This window comes from Coregonus lavaretus (assembly GCF_964263955.1).
Source record: "Coregonus lavaretus genome assembly, chromosome: 34".
Lineage (NCBI taxonomy): Eukaryota > Metazoa > Chordata > Actinopteri > Salmoniformes > Salmonidae > Coregonus > Coregonus lavaretus.
Window position 1 is genome coordinate 12,645,098 of NC_140021.1, and position 21,282 is coordinate 12,666,379.

At 47.3% G+C, this 21,282-nt stretch overlaps 1 protein-coding gene and 1 long non-coding RNA gene across 2 annotated transcripts; both read right to left on the minus strand.

Moving 5' to 3' along the window:
* Positions 1 to 6,308: 6,308 nt before the first annotated feature.
* LOC311109366 lies at positions 6,309 to 6,817 on the minus strand. Its single transcript, XR_014610592.1, has 2 exons — positions 6,583 to 6,817; positions 6,309 to 6,476 (listed from the first exon to the last, which is right to left on the minus strand). It is a non-coding gene; the product is annotated as an uncharacterized lncRNA (long non-coding RNA).
* Positions 6,818 to 12,519: 5,702 nt separating this feature from the next.
* LOC311109343 (neutral cholesterol ester hydrolase 1-like) lies at positions 12,520 to 20,448 on the minus strand. Its single transcript, XM_084152195.1, has 6 exons — positions 20,028 to 20,448; positions 14,730 to 14,955; positions 14,575 to 14,644; positions 14,250 to 14,421; positions 14,009 to 14,148; positions 12,520 to 13,896 (listed from the first exon to the last, which is right to left on the minus strand). Exons 1-6 carry the CDS (start codon positions 20,163 to 20,165, stop codon positions 13,419 to 13,421), a joined length of 1,224 nt encoding a protein of 407 aa, XP_084008321.1. The 5' UTR covers positions 20,166 to 20,448; the 3' UTR covers positions 12,520 to 13,418.
* Positions 20,449 to 21,282: the final 834 nt, after the last annotated feature.

Consider the following 21,282-nt stretch of genomic DNA (forward strand, 5'->3'; position numbering starts at 1 on the left):
ATTTCGGTCCTGGCTAAAGCTGAACCAACACTGATACGCAGTTATTATTAGGCTAGGAATTCAGTCTGCTATACTCTATCTATATTGTTGATCACAGAGATTTAGGCCTAACGCTATATATTCAGCCACTGTAGGCATTGCATATAGCTACGTGGCAATGATACATGTTTTTATTATTCGATTGTACTATTCCGAACAGGACTATTCTGTTCAGATTATAAATGGATCTTGTTTCTCAGTTTATGTATTGTAAACATCTGCCCTCAATCTGTGCTTCGTGCGTGCGTGTCCCCCAGGGAGTCTCGCGCTTATTGGGTTTCACTTGGTATTCTGAGTGTGTGTGTGTGTGTGTGGGGGGGGGGGGGGTTTCAGTCAGTTCCTTGTTCTTGTTAGTTCCAGTTGAAATGTGTGTGTGTGTGTGTGTGTGTCTGTACTCTCCCAGCCAGCTCTGTTTAGGGGGACTGAGTCTGGGTCTGAGTGATAGTCATCATCATTATCCCTGCTGAGAATGGCTGGACAGGAGTCACTTTATCTATGATGTTACACACATGTGCAAGCTTACATACACAAACACACATGACACACAACCTCCACCACAAGATCACTTTTTTATGAAGACAAAACTTGAGGTCTTTCACTCTTCCCAACCCTCTCCCTACACACTCTACTCTTCTCCACCCTCTCTCCCTCTTCTCTTCCCTCTCTCACCCTTCCCCTCCCTCCCTCTCCCTACCCTTCTCTTCCCTCTCTCACCCTTCCCCTCCCTCTCCCTACACACTCTACTCTTCTCCCTCTCTCCCTCTTCCCTCCCTCCCTCTCCCTACACACTCTACTCTTCTCCTCCCTCTCTCACCCTTCCCCTCCCTCCCTCTCCCTACACACTCAACTCTTCTCTTCCCTCTCTCACCCTTCCCCTCCCTCCCTCTCCCTACACACTCTACTCTTCTCCCTCTCTCCCTCTTCCCCTCCCTCCCTCTCCCTACACACTCTACTCCTCCCTCTCTCACCCTTCCCCTCCCTCTCTCACCCTTCCCCTCCCTACACACTCTACTCTTCCCTCTCTCACCCTTCCCCTCCCTCCCTCTCCCTACACTTCTCCTCCCTCCCTCTACTCTTCCCTCTCTCCCTCTTCCCCTCCCTCCCTCTCCCTACACACTCTACTCTTCTCCTCCCTCTCTCACCCTTCCCCTCCCTCTTCTTACACACTCTATTCCCCAATCCCCTCCCTCTCTCCACTTCCACACAATTTACTCCCGCTCTCTCCAATTTTTCAGTTCTTTCCCAACTTTGTCCTCCACAAATACTCTACTACTACCATTCCACTACTAATACTCTACTACTCTACTACTACTACTAGTCACGGTTCACTACGACAGAACCCAGAAGCAGACCAGGACGAGGTGAGTTGAACGAAGGTGAGTATTTATTAACAGATTCAAAAAAGATGCAGAGTAATCCAGGAGACGGAGCGGGCGGCGGAGATGAGTTGGTGGAGGTGAAGTGGCAGATCCAATGATGGCACGGCAGTCGCCGACAACCAGGCAGGGGTTGGGTGAAGGTCCCGGGAGAATGACTGTAGACAGAAAAAAAAACGGAGGTAAGTACACGGCAGGCCAACAAGGTGCAAAACAACAAAACTAACGCTAGTAACTCAGAGGCTGATACGCTGACATAACATACTGTTCATGGCTAACGATCCGGCAGGGAATGGATGTCAGGTCAGAGCTTATGAAGGGGTGATGATCAGGACCAGGTGTGCCGAAGCTGATGAGAAGCAGGTGCGGGCAATCGAGAGATCACCCGCCTAGCAACGTTGCCCGGCAACCGGACAGGGTGCGTTCAGGAACCTTCAGGAAACAGGAGATTCAGAGCAGAAAAACGGCAACACAGGCAGGAACAGACTCAGGACGCAGGGTTCATGACAGTACCCCCCCTCCGACGAACGCCACCGGGCGGACTACCCTGAGCGCCAGGATGGAGGCGGTAGAAGTCACGAAGGAGGTCAGCATCAAGGATCTGACGCCGAGGAATCCAACTCCTCTCCTCAGGACCATACCCCTCCCAGTCCACGAGATACTGGAAACCCCGGCCCCGCCGTCTGGAATCCATGATGCGGCGCACCGTGTAGACAGGACCTCCTCCGATCATCCGAGGAGGAGGAGGCGGAGGGGGCAACAGAGGGCTGAGGAGAACAGGCTTGAGGCAGGAGACATGGAAGGTGGGATGGACTCTGAGCGTACTAGGCAACTTGAGTCGAACCACAACAGGATTAATCACTCTCTCCACCACAAACGGACCAATGAACCTCGGCGACAGTTTCCTTGACTCAGTCCGCAGAGGAAGGTCCCGTGTAGCCAACCAGACCCTATCTCCGATGGCATAAGCGGGGGCTGGAATACGGCGACGATTCGCCTGGAGCTGATACCGGTCAGAAACTCTAAGGAGGGCCTTTCTGGCCCGATGCCAGGTCCAGTGGCAACGACTAATGTGGGCCTGGACAGAGGGAACCGAGAGATCCTTCTCCTGAGAAGGAAACAAGGGGGGTTGGTAGCCGTATAGGCACTGGAAGGGAGACATCCCAGTGGCAGAAGTAGGGAGAGTATTGTGGGCATACTCAACCCAAGGCAACTGAGAGACCCAAGAGGTGGGTTTGGAGGAAACAAGGCAGCGCAGCGTGGATTCCATCTTCTGGTTGGCTCTCTCCGCCTGTCCATTAGATTGGGGGTGAAATCCAGATGTGAGACTGACTGTAGCTCCAATGGCCAAACAGAAGGATTTCCAGACAGCAGAGGTGAACTGAGGGCCACGGTCGGAGACTATGTCACTGGGCAATCCGTGGACCCTGAAAACCTCCCTAACCAGGATCTTGGACGTCTCAGAGGCAGAGGGAAGCTTGGAGATGGGCACAAAGTGGGCGAACTTGCTGAATCTGTCCACAATAGTCAGAATGACCGTGTTCCCCTCAGAAGAGGGTAACCCAGTGACAAAGTTCAGGGCCAGATGCGACCATGGTCGCCGGGGGATCGGTAGGGGGTGAAGAAGTCCAGAGCTGGGCCGATTGGCACTCTTGTTCTGCGCACAAACTGGACAGGCAGCAACAAACCTCAGAGTATCTTCTCCCATGGCAGGCCACCAAAATCGTCTGCGTAGAAGCGCCATCGTCCGAGCCACGCCAGGGTGACAAGCCATCTTGCTGGCGTGGGACCATTGGAGGACAGTCGAAAGGACCGACTCAGGCACAAACAACCGACCGGGTGGACCGTTACCGGGGCCGGGCTGCGTCCGAAGGGCCGCCATAACCTCCTCCTCAATCCTCCACATAACGGCTCCCACGACAAGGTTCCGGGGAAGAATCGTCTCAGTCTTGGCCCCACTCTCCTCCGTCTTGGAGAACATCCAGGACAAGGCGTCCGCCTTGCCGTTCTTAGACCCCGGTCGGAACGTCAAGGAAAAATTAAAGCGTCCAAAAAACAACGACCACCTGGCCTGACGGGAGTTGAGACGTTTAGCCGATTGCACGTAAGCAAGATTCTTGTGGTCAGTCCAGACAACAAACGGTTGCTCCGCCCCCTCCAACCAGTGGCGCCACTCCTCCAAGGCAAGTTTCACCGCGAGGAGCTCCCGGTTACCCACATCGTAGTTCCTCGCCGCAGACGAAAGACGACGAGAGTAGTAGGCGCAGGGATGGAGTTTACCGTCAGTGGAGCATCGCTGGGACAGGATGGCGCCAACCCCCACATCAGACGCATCCACTTCAACGACAAACTGACGGGCAGTGTCAGGTTGAGAGAGAGAATCGCAGCGTTGGTGAATCGCCTCTTCAAATCCAGAAATGCTCGGTCCGCCTCAGGATTCCAACTGAAGGTTCTGGTACTAGAAGTCAGGGCAGTTAAAGGAGCGGCCACACGGCTGTAATCACGGATAAATCTACGATAGAAATTCGCAAACCCCAGAAACCTCTGGAGCTGCAATCTCGTACCGGGCTGGGCCCAATCCAGAACCGCCCTAACCTTCTCTTGGTCCATCCTAATCTCTCCCCTGGAGATGATGTACCCGAGGAAGGATGTAGTGTGGGCGTGAAATTCACACTTCTCGGCCTTCACAAACAGGCGATTCTCCAACAATCGCTGCAGAACCTGCTTGACATGCTGGACGTGGCTGGAAAGCTCCTTAGAGAAGATAAGAATGTCATCCAGGTAAACGAACACAAAAAGACCGATCATATCTCTCAGGACGTCATTCACCATACTCTGGAACACTGCTGGGGCATTGGTCACTCCAAACGGCATCACCTGATACTCGAAATGACCCATCGGTGTATTGAAACCAGTCAACCACTCGTCCCCCTCTCTGATCCGGACCAGATGATACGCATTGCGTAGGTCCAGCTTGGTGAACACAGTGGCACCCTGTAAGGAGTCGAAAGCAGAGCTCATCAAGGGCAGGGGATACTTGTTCTTGACCGTGATATCATTCAACCCCCGATAATCAATACAAGGTCGAAGAGAGCCATCCTTTTTACTCACAAAGAAGAATCCTGCCCCCAGCGGTGATGACGAGGGACGAATGAGACCAGCAGCTAGGGACTCCTTTATGTAGGTCTCCAAAGCCTCACGTTCAGGTCGGGAGATGCTGTATAACCGTCCCTTGGGATAGGCAGCTCCAGGGAACAGGTTTATGGCACAATCATATGGTCGGTGGGGAGGGAGTGACAGAGCCCTCTGCTTACTGAACACTTCCCCCAAATCGTGATATGTTTCGGGAACCAGGTACAAATCTGGGGGGTTAACCTCAATGACCTGACTGGGAACAGAATGGGAACAGGCAGTCTTGAGGCAGTTAGCATGACAATCAATGCTCCAACTAGTTACCTTGCCAGTCACCCAATCGAACGTGGGATTGTGTTCTTTCAGCCAGGGGTAACCAAGGACCAGAGGAACATGGGGAGAAGGCAGAATGAAGAATGAGATAACCTCAGAATGATTCCCTGACAACAGCATCTTAACCGGTTCAGTCCTCATCGTGATACGTGCCAGACTACTGCCGTTCAGAGTGGTAGCTTCAATGGCTTCCGGTAATCGCTCCTTGGGAAGCCCCAGCTGTTCCACCACGTCGGCATCAATAAAGCTGCCATCGGCAACTGAATCGACGAAAGCGTTAATCGCTAAACTCTGATTCCTGATCATGAAGGTAGCCGGGAAACGGGGTCTGACAGGGGTATTGAGAGGTTGAAACCAGCTCGCTAAAAGTCCTCCCAAACTTAGCGAGCCGGGCAGTTTGACGGCCGCTGGGAACAAGTGAAGATGTAATGTCCCGAACTCCCACAGTAGAGGCAGCGGTTGGTCTCACGTCTATGTTGGCGCTCCTCCTTGGTTAACCCGTGCCGCCCCACTTGCATGGGTTCAGAATCTGGAGGCAGGACCTCTCCCCTAATCCTGTGTGGTGGACAATGATCGACGCGTTCTGGTCCACCTCCTGACCCGACTGGGAACCGAGAAGCTGATTGATTGGACGGGCCCCATTGCTTCTCGCTCCTTCTCTCTCGAACTCTGTTATCCACCCGAATAGACAAAGCTACCAAACTGTCCAGGTCACTAGGCTCCGGATAGGAGATCAACTCATCCTTGAGTTGCTCCGACAACCCCTGATAAAAGGCCGCTTGCAATGACTCTTCATTCCACCCACTCTCCACAGCCAATGTCCTGAATTCGATTACGAAGTCGGCAACTCTGCGAGCTCCTTGGCGAAGAGAAAACAGGCGCTTAGCTGCGTCCTTACCTCGGACTGGATGGTCAAACAGCTTCCTCATCTCTGCCGTGAACTCCTGGTATGACGCCATGCAGGTGTCCTGTCGTTCCCATACGGCTGAAGCCCACTCCAGGGCTCTACCACGCAGCAATTCAATAACAAAGGCTATCCTAGCCTAGTGGGGCTGTAGATCGAACACTAATCCACACTGCATAAGAAAGGAACGGCATCCTCCCAAATCCCCTTCATACTTATCAGGCGTCGGAACCTTGGGCTCACGGAAGGGCACAGCTCCAGAAGCGGCAGGCGAGAGGGGTGAAACCGGTGGTGGATTCTCCACTGGCAAACTGAGCTGAGCCTGGATCTTCGTCAGACTGGTAGAAAAGTTCCGAACCGACAACGCTCTCGCCTGTAGCGCCGTGCTGTGTTGTCCCAACATCTTTTCCTGATGGGTAATGGCATGGCGAACAGAATCCATGTCCGCTGGGTTCATTTCGGGCCGGATCGTTCTGTCACGGTTCACTACGACAGAACCCAGAAGCAGACCAGGACGAGGTGAGTTGAACGAAGGTGAGTATTTATTAACAGATTCAAAAAAGATGCAGAGTAATCCAGGAGACGGAGCGGGCGGCGGAGATGAGTTGGTGGAGGTGAAGTGGCAGATCCAATGATGGCACGGCAGCCGCCGACAACCAGGCAGGGGTTGGGTGAAGGTCCCGGGAGAATGACTGTAGACAGAAAAAAACGGAGGTAAGTACACGGCAGGCCAACAAGGTGCAAAAACAACTAAACTAACGCTAGTAACTCAGAGGCTGATACGCTGACAAAACATACTGTTCATGGCTAACGATCCGGCAGGGAATGGATGTCAGGTCAGAGCTTATGAAGGGGTGATGATCAGGACCAGGTGTGCCGAAGCTGATGAGAAGCAGGTGCGGGCAATCGAGAGATCACCCGCCTAGCAACGTCGCCCGGCAACCGGACAGGGTGCGTTCAGGAACCTTCAGGAAACAGGAGATTCAGAGCAGAAAAACGGCAACACAGGCAGGAACAGACTCAGGACGCAGGGTTCATGACACTACTAATACTCTACAACTACTACTACTGTCACGACTTCATCCGAAGCTGCCTCCTCTCCTTGTTCAGGCAGGCTTCAGCGTTCGTCGTCACCGGCCTTCTAGCCACTGCCGCTCCTCATCTCATCATTCCATTTGTTTTGTCTTATTTATTACACACACCTGGTTCATATCCCCTCATCAGTACCTGTATAAGTGTTCCCTCTGCCCTATTGTCTTTGTGTGTGATTGTTTATTGTGGAGGTTAGATTAGCTCGGTGGAGCTCCTTGTATTTTGTATCGCCGGGATATTTCCCTGTGTGCCTTGTTGTTTCCCAATGCGCCTGATTTACACACTGGAGTGTTTAACGCATTGCTGCATACCGCTGTGTTTTCAGAATAAACCCTTTTATTCTGTGATTTACCCTCCTGCGCCTGACTCCTTCAAAACCACTCACCACAACTACTACTACTACTAATACTCTACTCCCCCACTCTCTCTTTTCTGTTTCTTTTCCAACTCTCTCTTTCTCTCTTGACCTTGGTGTTGACATGAACTCCTCAGAACTCTCTCCCAGCTAAACAATTCAGTCAACCACATGGCTGTAACACACACACACACACACACACACACAGCTGGAAGAGAGTGAGATACAATTTCATACAAAATGTAGGGGACATTTGTACTGAGTCAGAAGCCCCTATTCTACCTGGTAATAACAGGCGCCCTTTGTCCTGATCTTGTCCACATTGTCATTGTGTCCACATATTAAGACAGTTGTAAACAATGAAAGGACACACTGTGATCTGATTGTGACAAGGTCTTCCTGACCACCTCCTCAATCAAGTGTAAACATATCTGGATGGTCAAACCATTTAAATCATCATTATGCCGGCCTCTAAAATCATTGACAGGTAGCGCCATTGACTTATGGCATCAGTAATTTTCTTAAAATAAATAAATTCATATAATTTTTTAAAGAATATCCATCAAATAATGCGCATACAGGGAGGCACCAGCTTATATAAGTAAGCATTTCACTGTTAGTCCACACCTGCTGTTTACAAAGCATGTGACAAACAAGATTTGATTTGATTTCACTGTCCAGATCTGTCTACATATGTAAGATATCCAGACACAATGCGTGCCTGACTACCTCCGGAGGTGGTCAAGAAGATCTGATCACAATGCATCTTTTAATCGTCTACACCTGTCTGAAAATGTGGGCACAATCAGAGTGTGGACAACATCATCAAATCAAATCAAATTGTATTTGCCACATGCGCCGAATACAACAGGTGTAGACATTACTGTGAAATGCTTACTTACAGCCCTTAACAAACAATGCATTTATTTTTTAATATTAAAGTAAAATAAAACAACAACAACAACAAAAAAGTTTTGAGAAAAAAAGAGCAGAAGTCAAATAAAATAACAGTAGGGAGGCTATATACAGGGGGGTACCGGTGCAGAGTGAATGTGCGGGGGCACCGGCTAGTTGAGGTAGTTGAGGTAATATGTACATGTGGGTAGAGTTAAAGTGACTATGCATAAATAATTAACAGAGTAGCAGCAGCGTAAAAAGATGGGGTGGGGGTGGGGGGGCAGTGCAAATAGTCCGGGTAGCCATGATTAGCTGTTCAGGAGTCTTATGGCTTGGGGGTGGAAGCTGCTGAGAAGGAATAGGCTTTGTCATGCCCTCTTCACGACTGTCTTGGTGTGTTTGGACCATGATAGTTCGTTGGTGATGTGGACACCAAGGAACTTGAAGCCCTCAACCTGTTCCACTACAGCCCCTTCGATGAGAATGGGGGCGTGCTCAGTCCTCTTTTTTTTTCCTGTAGTCCACAATCATCTCCTTTGTCTTGGTCACGTTGCGGGAGAGGTTGTTATCCTGGCACTACACGGCCAGGTCTCTGACCTCCTCCCTATAGGCTGTCTCATCGTTGTCGGTGATCAGGCCTACCACTGTTGTGTCGTCAGCAAACTTAATGATGGTGTTGGAGTCATGCCTGGCCATGCAGTCATGGGTGAACAGGGAGTACAGGAGGGGACTGAGCACGCACCCCTGAGGGGCCCCGTGTTGAGGATCAGCGTGGCAGATGTGTTGTTACCTACCCTTACCACCTGGGGGCGGCCCATCAGGAAGTCCAGGATCCAGTTGCAGAGGGAGGTGTTTAGTCCCAGGATCCTTAGCTTAGTGATGAGCTTTGAGGGCACTATGGTGTTGAACGCTGAGCTGTAGTCAATGAATAGCATTCTCACGTAGGTGTTCCTCTTGTCCAGGTGGGAAAGGGCAGTGTGGAGTGCAATAGAGATTGCATAATCTGTGGATCTGTTGGCGGTATGCAAATTGGTGTGGGTCTAGGGTTTCTGGGATAATGGTGTTGATGTGAGCCATGACCAGCGTTTCAAAGCACTTCATGGCTACAGATGTCAGTGCTATGTAGTCATTTAGGCAGGTTAAAATGACTACATAGGGAAGCACGGCCACGAGTTAGTCTCTAGTGTCCTTGGGCACGGGGACTATGGTGGTTTGCTTGAAACATGTTGGTATTACAGACTCAGTCAGGGACATGTTGAAAATGTCAGTGAAGACACTTGCCAGTTGGTCAGCACATGCTCGGAGTACACTTCCTGGTAATCCGTCTGGCCCTGCGGCCTTGTGAATGTTGACCTGCTTAAAAGTCTTACTCACATCGGCTACGGAGAGCGTGATCACATAGTCATCCGGAACAGCTGGTGCTCTCATACATGCTTCAGTGTTGCTTGCCTCGAAGCGAGCAAGTGGTTTAGCTCGTCTGGTAGGCTTGTGTCACTGGGCAGCTCGTGGCCGTGCTTCCCTTTGTAGTCTGTAATAGTTTTCAAGCCCTGCCACATCCGACGAGCGTCAGAGCCGGTGTAGTACGATTCAATCTTAGTCCTGTATTGACTCTTTGCCTGTTTGATGGTTTGTCAGAGGGCATAGCGGGATTTCTTATAAGCTTCCGGGTTAGAGTCCCGCTCCTTGAAAGCGGAAGCTCTACCCTTTAGCTCTGTGCGGATGTTGCCTGTAATCCATGGCTTCTGGTTGGGGTATGTATGTACGGTCACTGTGGGGACGACGTCATCGATGCACTTATTGATGAAGCCAGTGACTGATGTGGTGTACTCCTCAATGCTATCTGAAGAATCCCGGAACATGTTCCAGTCTGTGCTATCATGACAAAGGATGCATGTTAGAACCAGTTATAAACGGGGCTTGATACAGACTGTCTTTATGTTGATCTCTAGCACACACTCCCCTGAAGCACACTCTCCCTCGCTCTCTCTACCCCTCTTCCTCCCATTCTCTCTCTCTCACTCTCCCTTTCCCTACTTCTTCCTCCCCTACTCCCCCCTCCATCTCTCCATCTCTCTCCCTCATTCTCCCTCCCTGCCTGTCAGGAAGCAGTGAACAATGTAACCTTTACTCTCAGTGATAACATTCTCCTCTCACATTACCCCACCATCGACTCCCACACATCTCCATTTTGTTTTTCATTCTGTAGGTTTTGTTTTCTTTTGAAATAATCATCCAGCAGCAAGTGATTAACAGGTTACTCCCCAGGGCACAGAGACTAACTCCCCACACAAGGTCAGGGACACACACTAACACACTAACATGCAGTCCCTAACATGCAGTCCCTAACAAGCAGTCCCTAACAAGCAGTCCCTAACAGGCAGTCCCTAACAAGCAGTCCCTAACATGCAGTCCCTAACATGCAGTCCCTAACAAGCAGTCCCTAACGAGCAGTCCCTAACAAGCAGTCCCTAAGAAGCAGTCCCTAACATGCAGTCCCTAACATGCAGTCACTTGCACTCACATAATCAGATGTGTTGAGAGAGCATGTACTTGTTCACCTTCTACTGTCATGTGACAGGTCATGTGATCATCTGATGGGTCTGGTTACTCTCTTCCTCTTCAGGGTGTGAGAAAGAAAGGAGAGATAGGAGGTAGAGAGAGAGAGCAGGTAAGAGAGGAAGGCAGAAGGCGAGAAAGGAGAGAACGCAGAAGGGAGAGCGTGAAAGATAGAAAATGAGAATAGGTTCCCCAATTCTCAATTTGGGATGCCATCTCCTGTCTAAAACCTTCTGCTACCATTCAATTCACACACTCACATAGCTGGCATGCGTGAATGTGTGTGAGTATGTGTGTGTGTGTTCTAGTGCGTGTGTTAGTGTGTGTGTGTGTATTGTATGTATGTATGTATGTATGTATGTATCTGTGTGTGTGTGAGTATGTGTGTGTGTTCTAGTGCGTGTGTTAGTGTGTGTGTGTATTGTATGTATGTATGTATGTATCTGTGAATGTGTGTGTGTGTGTGTGTGTGTGTGATTTTACCCTGTAGCAATAAAGAGATGTGCCACTCTCGGTTCAGCTTCAAAACACCCTGGAGGTTCAAACTGCATTCTTCAACTGGAACAGCACACACACACACATTTTTCTTTTTAACAGGAAGAACACTTTTCACCTGGAAGTATATTACAATACTGTGCTAAGATCAGGGAGTTAGCTGAACCAATACACACCACTGAAACTTTTGCCAGAGTAGGAGAAAAAAAGGACAGATCCATTTAGACTCAACATCAGATAAATATATATTTTATGTACATATATTAATTAGTTTAAATTCTCTTCAGTGATAATATGACTGTTCACTGTTGTGAAGTGAAGCTCAAACTGAGGCCTTTGTTCCCTACCAGTTTACAGTCAGTTGATTCCTGGAAGGGTTTTCTAATCTGTAGAGCACAACAGTGCCACCATCTGTCTAGTAGTGGTATTACACCCAGGGTCAATTGCCAGGCCCGGAGCCATATGTCTAAATGTCTGACTCTGGCCTGGCCTAAAGTACATTGAACTGTCCTAGTGATCAACAAGTATCTGGCAAAAGAGAAACACATCAACATAATACACCAAACCAACAGCTATGTACATTCAGTGTGAGAAATGAGGACAGATCTTTCTAAAAGAAAATAGGCCAATTTGGAATACCTGGAATTCCTGGTTCACATGGCTTTATGTCTCACACAACACAAACACCTGATCCTTTGATGCATTTAGAACAGACAATATTCCTTATACTAAAAACACACACGTTCTATGATCAATGTTCTCTCTCTCTGCTGCACATAACATAGAATATTCCCACTGGGCACAGACGTCATTATAACGTGTAGTTTTGATTTACATTTGGTTTAGTTTAGTCAATAACGTGAATCCAACGTGAAATCAACAAACAATTTCACCATGTCATTGGATTTAGGTCAAAAGTTGGGTGAAAAAATGACGAAATTCCCTTATGTTGACAACTTTTTGCAAATCCAATCAGTTTTCCACGTTGAGTCAACGTCATCACATAGATTATTATTTTTTAAAGTGGAAAAAACGTTGATTCAATTATTTTTGCCCAGTGAGTTACTTAATTTCTAAAATAATATCTCTAAAAAAGCCTTTTCAGCCTGTCTGTGTCAGATTCTCTCTCAGTGGTCCTATACCCTGGTAAAAGGGGCGGCAGGTAGCTTAGTGGGTAAGAGCGTTGTGCCAGTAACCGAAAGGTCGCTGGTTCTAATCCCCGAGCTGACTAGGTGAAAAATCTGTCGATGTGCCCTTGAGCAAGGCACTTAACCCTAATTGCTCCTGTAAGTCGCTCTGGATAAGAGCGTCTGCTAAATGACTGTAAATGTAATGTAAATGTAAAACACTGTTCATCAGGGACTGTAGTTTTGGGCTCTCTTCTGCCTGCTTCCCTAAGCTTGGAATGGTCAAATAAATAAATACAACATATTATTGCACAACCCAGGGATTCCACACAGCTGTGTATGTTGGTCAGTCTTTCAGTGTATCAGACTGTTAGCTTTCAAAGCTTTAATCAGTTTCCATAGACAGCTGATAGTTCACTGCCTTTGCATTGAACAACCACAGGATCAGTTAGGTAGTCAGAAGGAAAGAGGCATGGGAGGTGTGGTTGTCTGGTTGCCTGGACGTTTTAGTCCTAGTGGTGCTCTAGGTTGTGATCCTATAGTTTTGATTCTCAACATAACTTGGGTTTCATAGGGTTCTGTGGTGTTCTAGAGCAGGGGTACTCAACTACTATTTGAGATGGTCTGGTCACACAAATTTCCAAAGTGGCAAAGGTCCGGATAGATATTGTCATTTGTCGGCATAGTAACAAACCCGCCCTTCGCAACACATGTAACTCCAAACTGTTCAAACAATTCACACCCCTCCTGCTGGTGGAGAGAAAACATTGCAGTTTTAAAGCTAATTTCCTGCAATTCCACACATTTTGCCATGGGGTGAGAGAAACTGTTGCAGTTTTAAAGCTAATTTCCTGCAATTCTACACATTTTGCCATGTCTTCTTATGTGTGTTCATATGATACCTGAGTGACTCAACAAAATCAAAAATGGGGGCCCCCTTGGGGTCGAGGCCCCTGGGCACATAATCTGCCCATGAGACCTACTCAACAGCAGTAAGTTAAAAGCCTGACTGATTTCTTTAAAAATAAAAATAGATTTTAGACCCGCGGTCCGTATTGACCCTCTTCTGGGTCCGGATACAGACTGCGGTCCACCTGTTGAGTATGACTGTTCTAGAGGTTGTGGTCTAGCCACTGGATGTAGTTGTCCAGACTCCTCTGGCCAACGGAGGACCAAAACGGCCAGAAGGAGAAGACCATGCAGCCGTGGAAACCGTCGTCATAGTGAACACTGGTAACCGTGACGCCCGCGTCCTGTAGTCTCCTGGCGTACATCAACCCATCGTCCCTCAGAACGTCGAACTCACACGTCATCACGTATGCTCGCGGCGTTCTACCTAGAACCCCCTGTTCTGCAAGCAACGGCGCCGCTCGAACATCCACCAACCCCGGCACTTCCCCCGTGACCTCCCGCGACCCAGTCTCCATGCCAACGGGCCGGTAGTGCTTTTGGTGTTTGGCCGCGAGCAGCGCGGTCCAGTTGAGATGAGAACGGATGGATGGAGGGATGGAGGGATGGAGGAGGGAGGAAGGGGAGGAGAGGAGATGAGGGAGGAGAGAGGGATCAGCCCCCAGGTACATTAGCCAGAACCTAGAGAGAGAGAGGAAGGTTAGAAACAGGTGTGTGTGTGTGTGTGTGTGTGTGTGTGTGTGCATGTGTGCGTGCGTGTGTGCGTGTGTGTGTGTGTGCGTGTGCACTGTACCTGGCCATGAGGTGTCGGTGCAGGATGGGTACGTTGTGGTTCTGTTGGTAGGACGGGGTGTTGAGGTCTAGAGCCTGGAGGACTGGGTAGATCAACGCCTGGATACTGAACTTCACACTCATACTGTCATCTGCAGAGATCTATGGCCAGAAAAAGAATGTGATAGTGTGTGACTGTTAATGTGTGTGTGTGTGCGCATGTGTGTGTGCGCATGTGTGTGTGCGCATGTGTGTACGTGTACCCGCTGGGCCACGGCTGCAGCGAGGTTCCCCCCAGAGCTGTCTCCAGACACCCCCACCCTGGCTGGGTCGACCCTGTAGCGCTGCAGGACCTCTGGGGACAGGAAGGCTCTGGACGCTGCTAGAGCATCATGGTACTGGTCTGGAAACACTGCCTCCGGGGCCAAGCGGTAACTATGGTAACAACAATTAACACACCATAAGTTAATTTAGTATAAGTGCCTTGCTCAGGGGAACAATGGCAGACCTTCCGGTTGCCAGTTCGGTTCCCATATGATTTATGTAGTTTTTTTGTTTTTTTTAAGTATTAGTGGTTCTGATACTCACTCAACCGACACAATGACTGTATCCAGCTCTTCAGCCATCCTCCTACACAGCAGGTCATAAGATCTCATTCCTACACACACATACAAATGCAGAAAATGTTGTGCATAAACACATATGGAAAGTTTAAAAAGAAACTCTAGCACACACACACTTACGTCCGCTGCCAAGGGCCCATCCCCCGCCATGGAAGTAGAGCACTCCCCTCCTGAGCTTGGCTCCTCCTCCAACTGGCTGGAACACTCGTGCGGGCACGCCCCCCAAGGTGGAGTCAGTGACACGTACAGTAGGACTAGACCATGGCTCTATCACCTCCAACCGAGACACCACAGAGTTCAACATATGGACACTGTGACAGACACCTAGAGCTTGGGCCGCATCACCCTGGAACACACACACACACGCTCAGTTTAATATCTGCACACTGTGATGGGATGTATAAACATAGAACCAGCCATCCAGATATACTGTATAGGGTGTGGGGACTGGTACTGCAGGTCTCAGTGTGATCAGTGTGTGTCCTCTTCTACAGTATTACTAATAAGCTAGGTAGGTGTTTGGACTGGTAGTTCAGGCTAGAGGGAGGTTAGGTAGAGACAGGTTAAGGCATGTTGATGACTCTCAGCCACTCCCCACTCTCTATTTCATCAGATCCTAACTGTCGTTGACCACTTTAGCACAAGGCCAGTGACCACTGGGACAATTTTCATTACTTATTTAATTTAAGGGAGTCGCCAGGAGCCCTGCATATACACAATTTATATACACAAAAATTAAAAATAACACACAATGTAAAAGAAAACACAATATGATACAAATATTCAAGAAAAACAACCACATTCCTCAGCAAGGAGGTCTCCAATCAACATGTTGAACTGCCAAGAGGCACCAGAACATCCAGTTGTATGGAACTCTGTAGATTGTTCTATACATGGGGTGCAAAGAAACTAAAATCAGTTTTACCTAACTCTGAGGAGACCGAAGGGATTTTTAGGGTTAGCCATCCCTGAGATCGGGTATGGTAACTAACTCATATGTTTAAAGATGAATAATGATGTTAGGCACAGCGGGAGTTTTTGTAAGAGAGATTTATAGATAAAAAGACATTGATAAATCGACCTATATGACTTCAAAGAGGGCCAGCCTACTTTCTGGAAAATAATGCAGTGATGTGTACTGAACCTATCACCACACAAGGCCTGTGTGTGTGTGTGTGTGTGTGTGTGTGTGTGTGTGTCCTTATTGTAGCTGGCCAATGAAAGAGGTTCAATGTTCAGACAGTCTGGTCAAGTAAAGGCCTATAACCCAAAACACTATTACCAGAGGCGTCATGCCCATAGGGGGCACAGGGGCACGTGCCCCCACAAAATATATACACCTACTCATTCAAGGGTTTTCTTTATTTAAATTTTTTTTTACATTGTAGAATAATAGTAAAGATATCAAAACTATGATATAACACATATGGGATCATGTAGTAACCAAATCTAAATATATTTTATATTTGACATTCTTCATATAGCTACCCTTTGCCTTGATGACAGCTTTGCAGTCTCTTGGCATTCTCTCAACCAGCTTCACCTGGAATGCTTTTCCAACAGTCTTGAAGGAGTTACCACATATGCTGAGCACTTGTTGGCTGCTTTTCCTTCACTTTGCCGTCTGACTCATCCCAAACCATCTCAATTGGGTTGAGGTCGGGGGATTGTGGAGGCCAGGTCATCTGATGCAGCACTCCATCACTCTCCTTCTTGGTCAAATAGCCCTTACACAGCCTGGAGGTGTGTTGGGTCATTGTCCTGTTGAAAAACAAATTATAGTCCCACTAAGCCCAAACCAGATGGGATGGCGTATCGCTGCATAATGCTGTGGTAGCCATGCTGGTTAAGTGTGCCTTGAATTATAAATAAATCACAGACAGTGTCACCAGCAAAGCACCCCCACACCATAACACCTTCTCCTCCATGCTTTACGTTGGGAACTACACATGCGGAGATCATCCGTTCACCCACACCGCGTCTCACAAAGACAAGGCTGTATGAACCAAAAATCTCAAATTTGGACTCCAGACCAAAGGACAAATTTCCACGGTCTAATGTCCATTGCTCGTGTTTCTAGGCACAAGCAGGTCTCTTCTTCTTATTGGTGTCCTTTAGTAGTGGTTTCTTTGCAGCAATTTGACCATGAAGGCCTGATTCACACAGTCCCCTTTGAACAGTTGATGTTGAGATGTGTCTGTTACTTGAATTCTGAGAAGCATTTATTTGGGTTGCAATTTCTGAGGCTGGTAACTCTAATGAACTTATCCTCTGCAGCAGAGGTAACTCTGGGTCTTCCATTCCTGTGGCGGTCCTCGTGAGAGCCAGTTTCATCATAGCGCTTGATGGTTTTTACGACTGCACTTGAAGAAACTGACTGACCTTCATGTCTTAAAGAAATGATAGACTGTCGTTTCTCTTTGCTTATTTGAGCTGTTCTTGCCATAATATGGACTTGGTCTTTTACCAAATAGGGCTATCTTCTGTATACCCCCCCCTACCTTGTCACAACACAACTGATTGGCTCAAACGCATTAAAATTAACTTTTAAGAAGGCACACCTGTTAATTGAAATACATTCCAGGTTATTACCTCATGAAGCTGGTTGAGAGAATGCAAAGTGTGTGAAAAGTTGTCATCAAGGCAAAGGGTGGCTATTTGGTTACTACATGATTCCATATGTGTTATTTCATAGTTTTGATGTCTTCACTATTATTCTACAATGTAAAAAATAGTAAAAAATAAAGCAAAACCCTTGAATGAGTAGGTGTGTCCAAACTTTTGACTGGTACTGTATATATATATAATTTGTATTTATTTTTTCTCTGTAACACTACTAGCCACTTAGCAATTTTATAAAGTTGGCTTAAGCTAGCCCAGATACAGTGGGGGAAAAAAGTATTTAGTCAGCCACCAATTGTGCAAGTTCTCCCACTTAAAAAAATGAGAGAGGCCTGTAATTTTCATCATAGGTACACGTCAACTATGACAGACAAAATGAGAAAAAAAAATCCAGAAAATCACATTGTAGGATTTTTAATGAATTTATTTGCAAATTATGGTGGAAAATAAGTATTTGGTCAATAACAAAAGTTTCTCAATACTTTGTTATATACCCTTTGTTGGAAATGACACAGGTGAAACATTTTCTGTAAGTCTTCACAAGATTTTCACACACTGTTGCTGGTATTTTGGCCCATTCCTCCATGCAGATCTCCTCTAGAGCAGTGATGTTTTGGGGCTGTCGCTGGGCAACAAGGACTTTCAACTCCCTCCAAAGATTTTCTATGGGGTTGAGATCTGGAGACTGGCTAGGCCACTCCAGGACCTTGAAATGGTTCTTACGAAGCCACTCCTTCGTTGCCCGGGCGGTGTGTTTGGGATCATTGTCATGCTGAAAGACCCAGCCACGTTTCATCTTCAATGCCCTTGCTGATGGAAGGAGGTTTTCACTCAAAATCTCACGATACATGGCCCCATTCATTCTTTCCTTTACACGGATCAGTCGTCCTGGTCCCTTTGCAGAAAAACAGCCCCAAAGCATGAGGTTTCCACCCCCATGCTTCACAGTAGGTATGGTGTTCTTTGGGTGCAACTAAGCATTCTTTGTCCTCCAAACACGACGAGTTGAGTTTTTACCAAAAAGTTCTATTTTGGTTTCATCTGACCATATGACATTCTCCCAATCCTCTTCTGGATCATCCAAATGCACTCCAGCAAACTTCAGATGGGCCTGGACATGTACTGGCTTAAGCAGGGGGACACGTCTGGCACTGCAGCGTAGTGTGTTACTGATGGTAGGCTTTGTTACTTTGGTCCCAGCTCTCTGCAGGTCATTCACTAGGTCCCCCCGTGTGGTTCTGGGATTTTTGCTCACCGTTCTTGTGATCATTTTGACCCCACGGGGTGAGATCTTGCGTGGAGCCCCAGATCGAGGGAGATTATCAGTGGTCTTGTATGTCTTCCATTTCCTAATAATTGCTCCCACAGTTTATTTCTTCAAACCAAGCTGCTTACCTACTGCAGATTCAGTCTTCCCAGCCTGGTGCAGGTCTACAATTTTGTTTCTGGTGTCCTTTGACAGCTCTTTGGTCTTGGCCATAGTGGAGTTTGGAGTGTGACTGTTTGAGGTTGTGGACAGGTGTCTTTTATACTGATAACAAGTTCAAACAGGTGCCATTAATACAGGTAACGAGTGGAGGACAGAGGAGCCTCTTAAAGAAGAAGTTACAGGTCTGTGAGAGCCAGAAATCTTGCTTGTTTGTAGGTGACCAAATACTTATTTTCCACCATAATTTGCAAATAAATTCATTAAAAATCCTACAATGTGATTTTCTGGAAAAAAAATTCTCAATTTGTCTGTCATAGTTGACGTGTACCTATGATGAAAATTACAGGCCTCTCTCATCTTTTTAAGTGGGAGAACTTGCACAATTGGTGGCTGACTAAATACTTTTTTTCCCCACTGTAGGTTCCCAATCTCCCAACCTCATAACTAGCTACCAAGAAGCCATTTCAGGCTATCAATCAAGTTAGAGTAGCTAGCTTGTCTAACTATCTTAGCTGGCATGCCTGCTGGCAAGGTTGGTAGACTTTAGAAAAGCAAGCAATAACTAAATGTACTGAATAAGACACACATTCCTTTCAATATTAGCAGAGATGCAGAGAAGCATATTTCGTTTCTTTAAAAAAAGAACCACCAGTAAGGAGGATACAGACAGCTCAAGAGGTATGTTTAGATATGCAGAAATATAGACATAGTTGTATTGGCCTCCCGAGTGGTGCAGCGCAATGCTAATGTGCCACTACAGCCTGGGGTTCACCACTACAGCCTGGGGCGGCGCACAATTGGCCCAGCGCCGTCCAGGTTAGGGGAGGGTCGAACATTGTGTTAGCAGCAAGGCTTGGAGGGTCATGTTTCGGAGGACACATGTCTCGATCTTCGCCTCTCCCAAGACTGTTGGGAAGTTGCAGTGATGAGACAAGGTCTTAACTACCAATTGGATATCACAAAATTGAAGAGAAAATTGGGTAAAATTACATAAATATATAAATAGACAGATTTTTTACATAGAATTAAGCATATTTATTATGGCTCTAGATTGCAGGGAAAAGCTGTTTCAGGTGTTTGAAAACCACACCCCAGCCATCCTCACATACTTTGTGCCCCCACAGGTTTTTGGGGTGCATGACGCCCCTGATTGGTGCCCTCAATGGACTGTCAAGGTTCTATAGGTTATTTGACTGTCCTGTGGACTGTATGATCTGATGGGACCCATAGGCTAACCAGTTCACTGCACTGATGTCATGAACTGACTAATTCCACTATTCAATACTATTTACAGCAAAACACCTGCCTTAACTAATACGTTCTATTCTATTTTATTCTATTTTCAAGTCATTACCAGTCAGTCTTACCGCATGTATGAAACTCCGGAACAGCGCGTCCAGCAGAATGAGCTTCCAGGGCTCGTTCACGGTACTCGGTAACGGAGTATAGACGTAGTATGCAGCCGCCACCGACAGCAGTACGCCCCCGGACCAGCGGAGTCTCATAACCGCGGGGAGAACGGACTGTCACCGGGGCACGCTCACCCGATAAAAGAGCTGTGAATTGAATTCACGGTGACTCGGTTCTTCTGATGTGTCCCCGTTGTTGGTAGAGGTCGGTTTAACGTTGGGGGTAAACCAGAAACGGAGACAAGAATGAGGATTAATAGTGGTGTCAGAATAAAAGTCCTGTTATGATTCAAATGATTATTGGATTCCAAGTATTTTTGTTCAACAAGCCCATTAGAGACCAGTAGGCCTACAATATAAAAGCAGATACAATAGCATCTGATATCAATACTATACAGTTCAAAATAGGCCTAGATGTTGTGGATTTCAGCCTGAGGCGGCTTTTATTTTGAAGTTTGATCCCGGCTTTTGTTTTCGAAAGTGAGCTGCATTACGTAAAAGCTGATAAGAAATCCTCAGGGTTGCGTAAAGAGACGCGTAGCGCTCATGGGAACTGTAGTTTATACTAGTCAAACTATTCAGAAACAAATACAACAAGATGGAGAACTTGACAAATGTCTCGTCAGGAATTATTGAATACATTAGAAGGGACAACCACACAGTAGATATATGTCTATTATTAAGGTTTTACAGTCAGTGCTGGGCTTGAACGTCAACTCACCCGTACCATGAAGGCACAGAGTTTCTAAACCCAGAGGCACAACATCGCGAAACTTCGGGGAACGTTTGCGAAACAGACCAAGCCGGGGTTTGGGGTTTGAGAAGTCAATGAGAGAAGTAAAACATTCTTCCTTAGTAGTTAAGTTTATCGAAATCTGAAGGCACTACCTAGTCTCGAGCCGAGACAATGTCTTAAGTAGTTGAAAATGTTATTAGTCCAAAGTGACAAACTTACACGTTTTAATTTTCGTCAAAAACAACATTGAGGAGTGCCTTGATTTTACTTTCGCATTTCGGCAAGAGACGAACATTACACCCGTTGACGTGTTTCTGAGCTTAGCTAGCCAACGTCGCCTACAAGTGTTATCGGGGATTTCTATTGGAGAAGCAGTTTCTGCCTATATTCATACTGTACTGTCTTTGATAAAGGTCTCTTGCCTTTTATGTGAAAGTGTCATTCTCTTCGTTTGCCAACAGAAGGCAGCATCTGCAT

What these genes read in the sequence shown, in the direction of transcription:
- LOC311109343 (XM_084152195.1), bottom strand. Translation starts at nt 20,165, where the DNA reads ATGAGACTCCGCTGGTCCGGGGGCGTACTGCTGTCGGTGGCGGCTGCA. An exon ending in ATGGGCCCTTGGCAGCGGAC is followed by an intron (nt 14,645 to 14,729) that starts GTAAGTGTGTGT and finishes ATGTGTGTGTAG; the next exon opens with GAATGAGATCTTATGACCTG. An exon ending in ACAGTCATTGTGTCGGTTGA is followed by an intron (nt 14,422 to 14,574) that starts GTGAGTATCAGA and finishes TTGTTACCATAG; the next exon opens with TTACCGCTTGGCCCCGGAGG.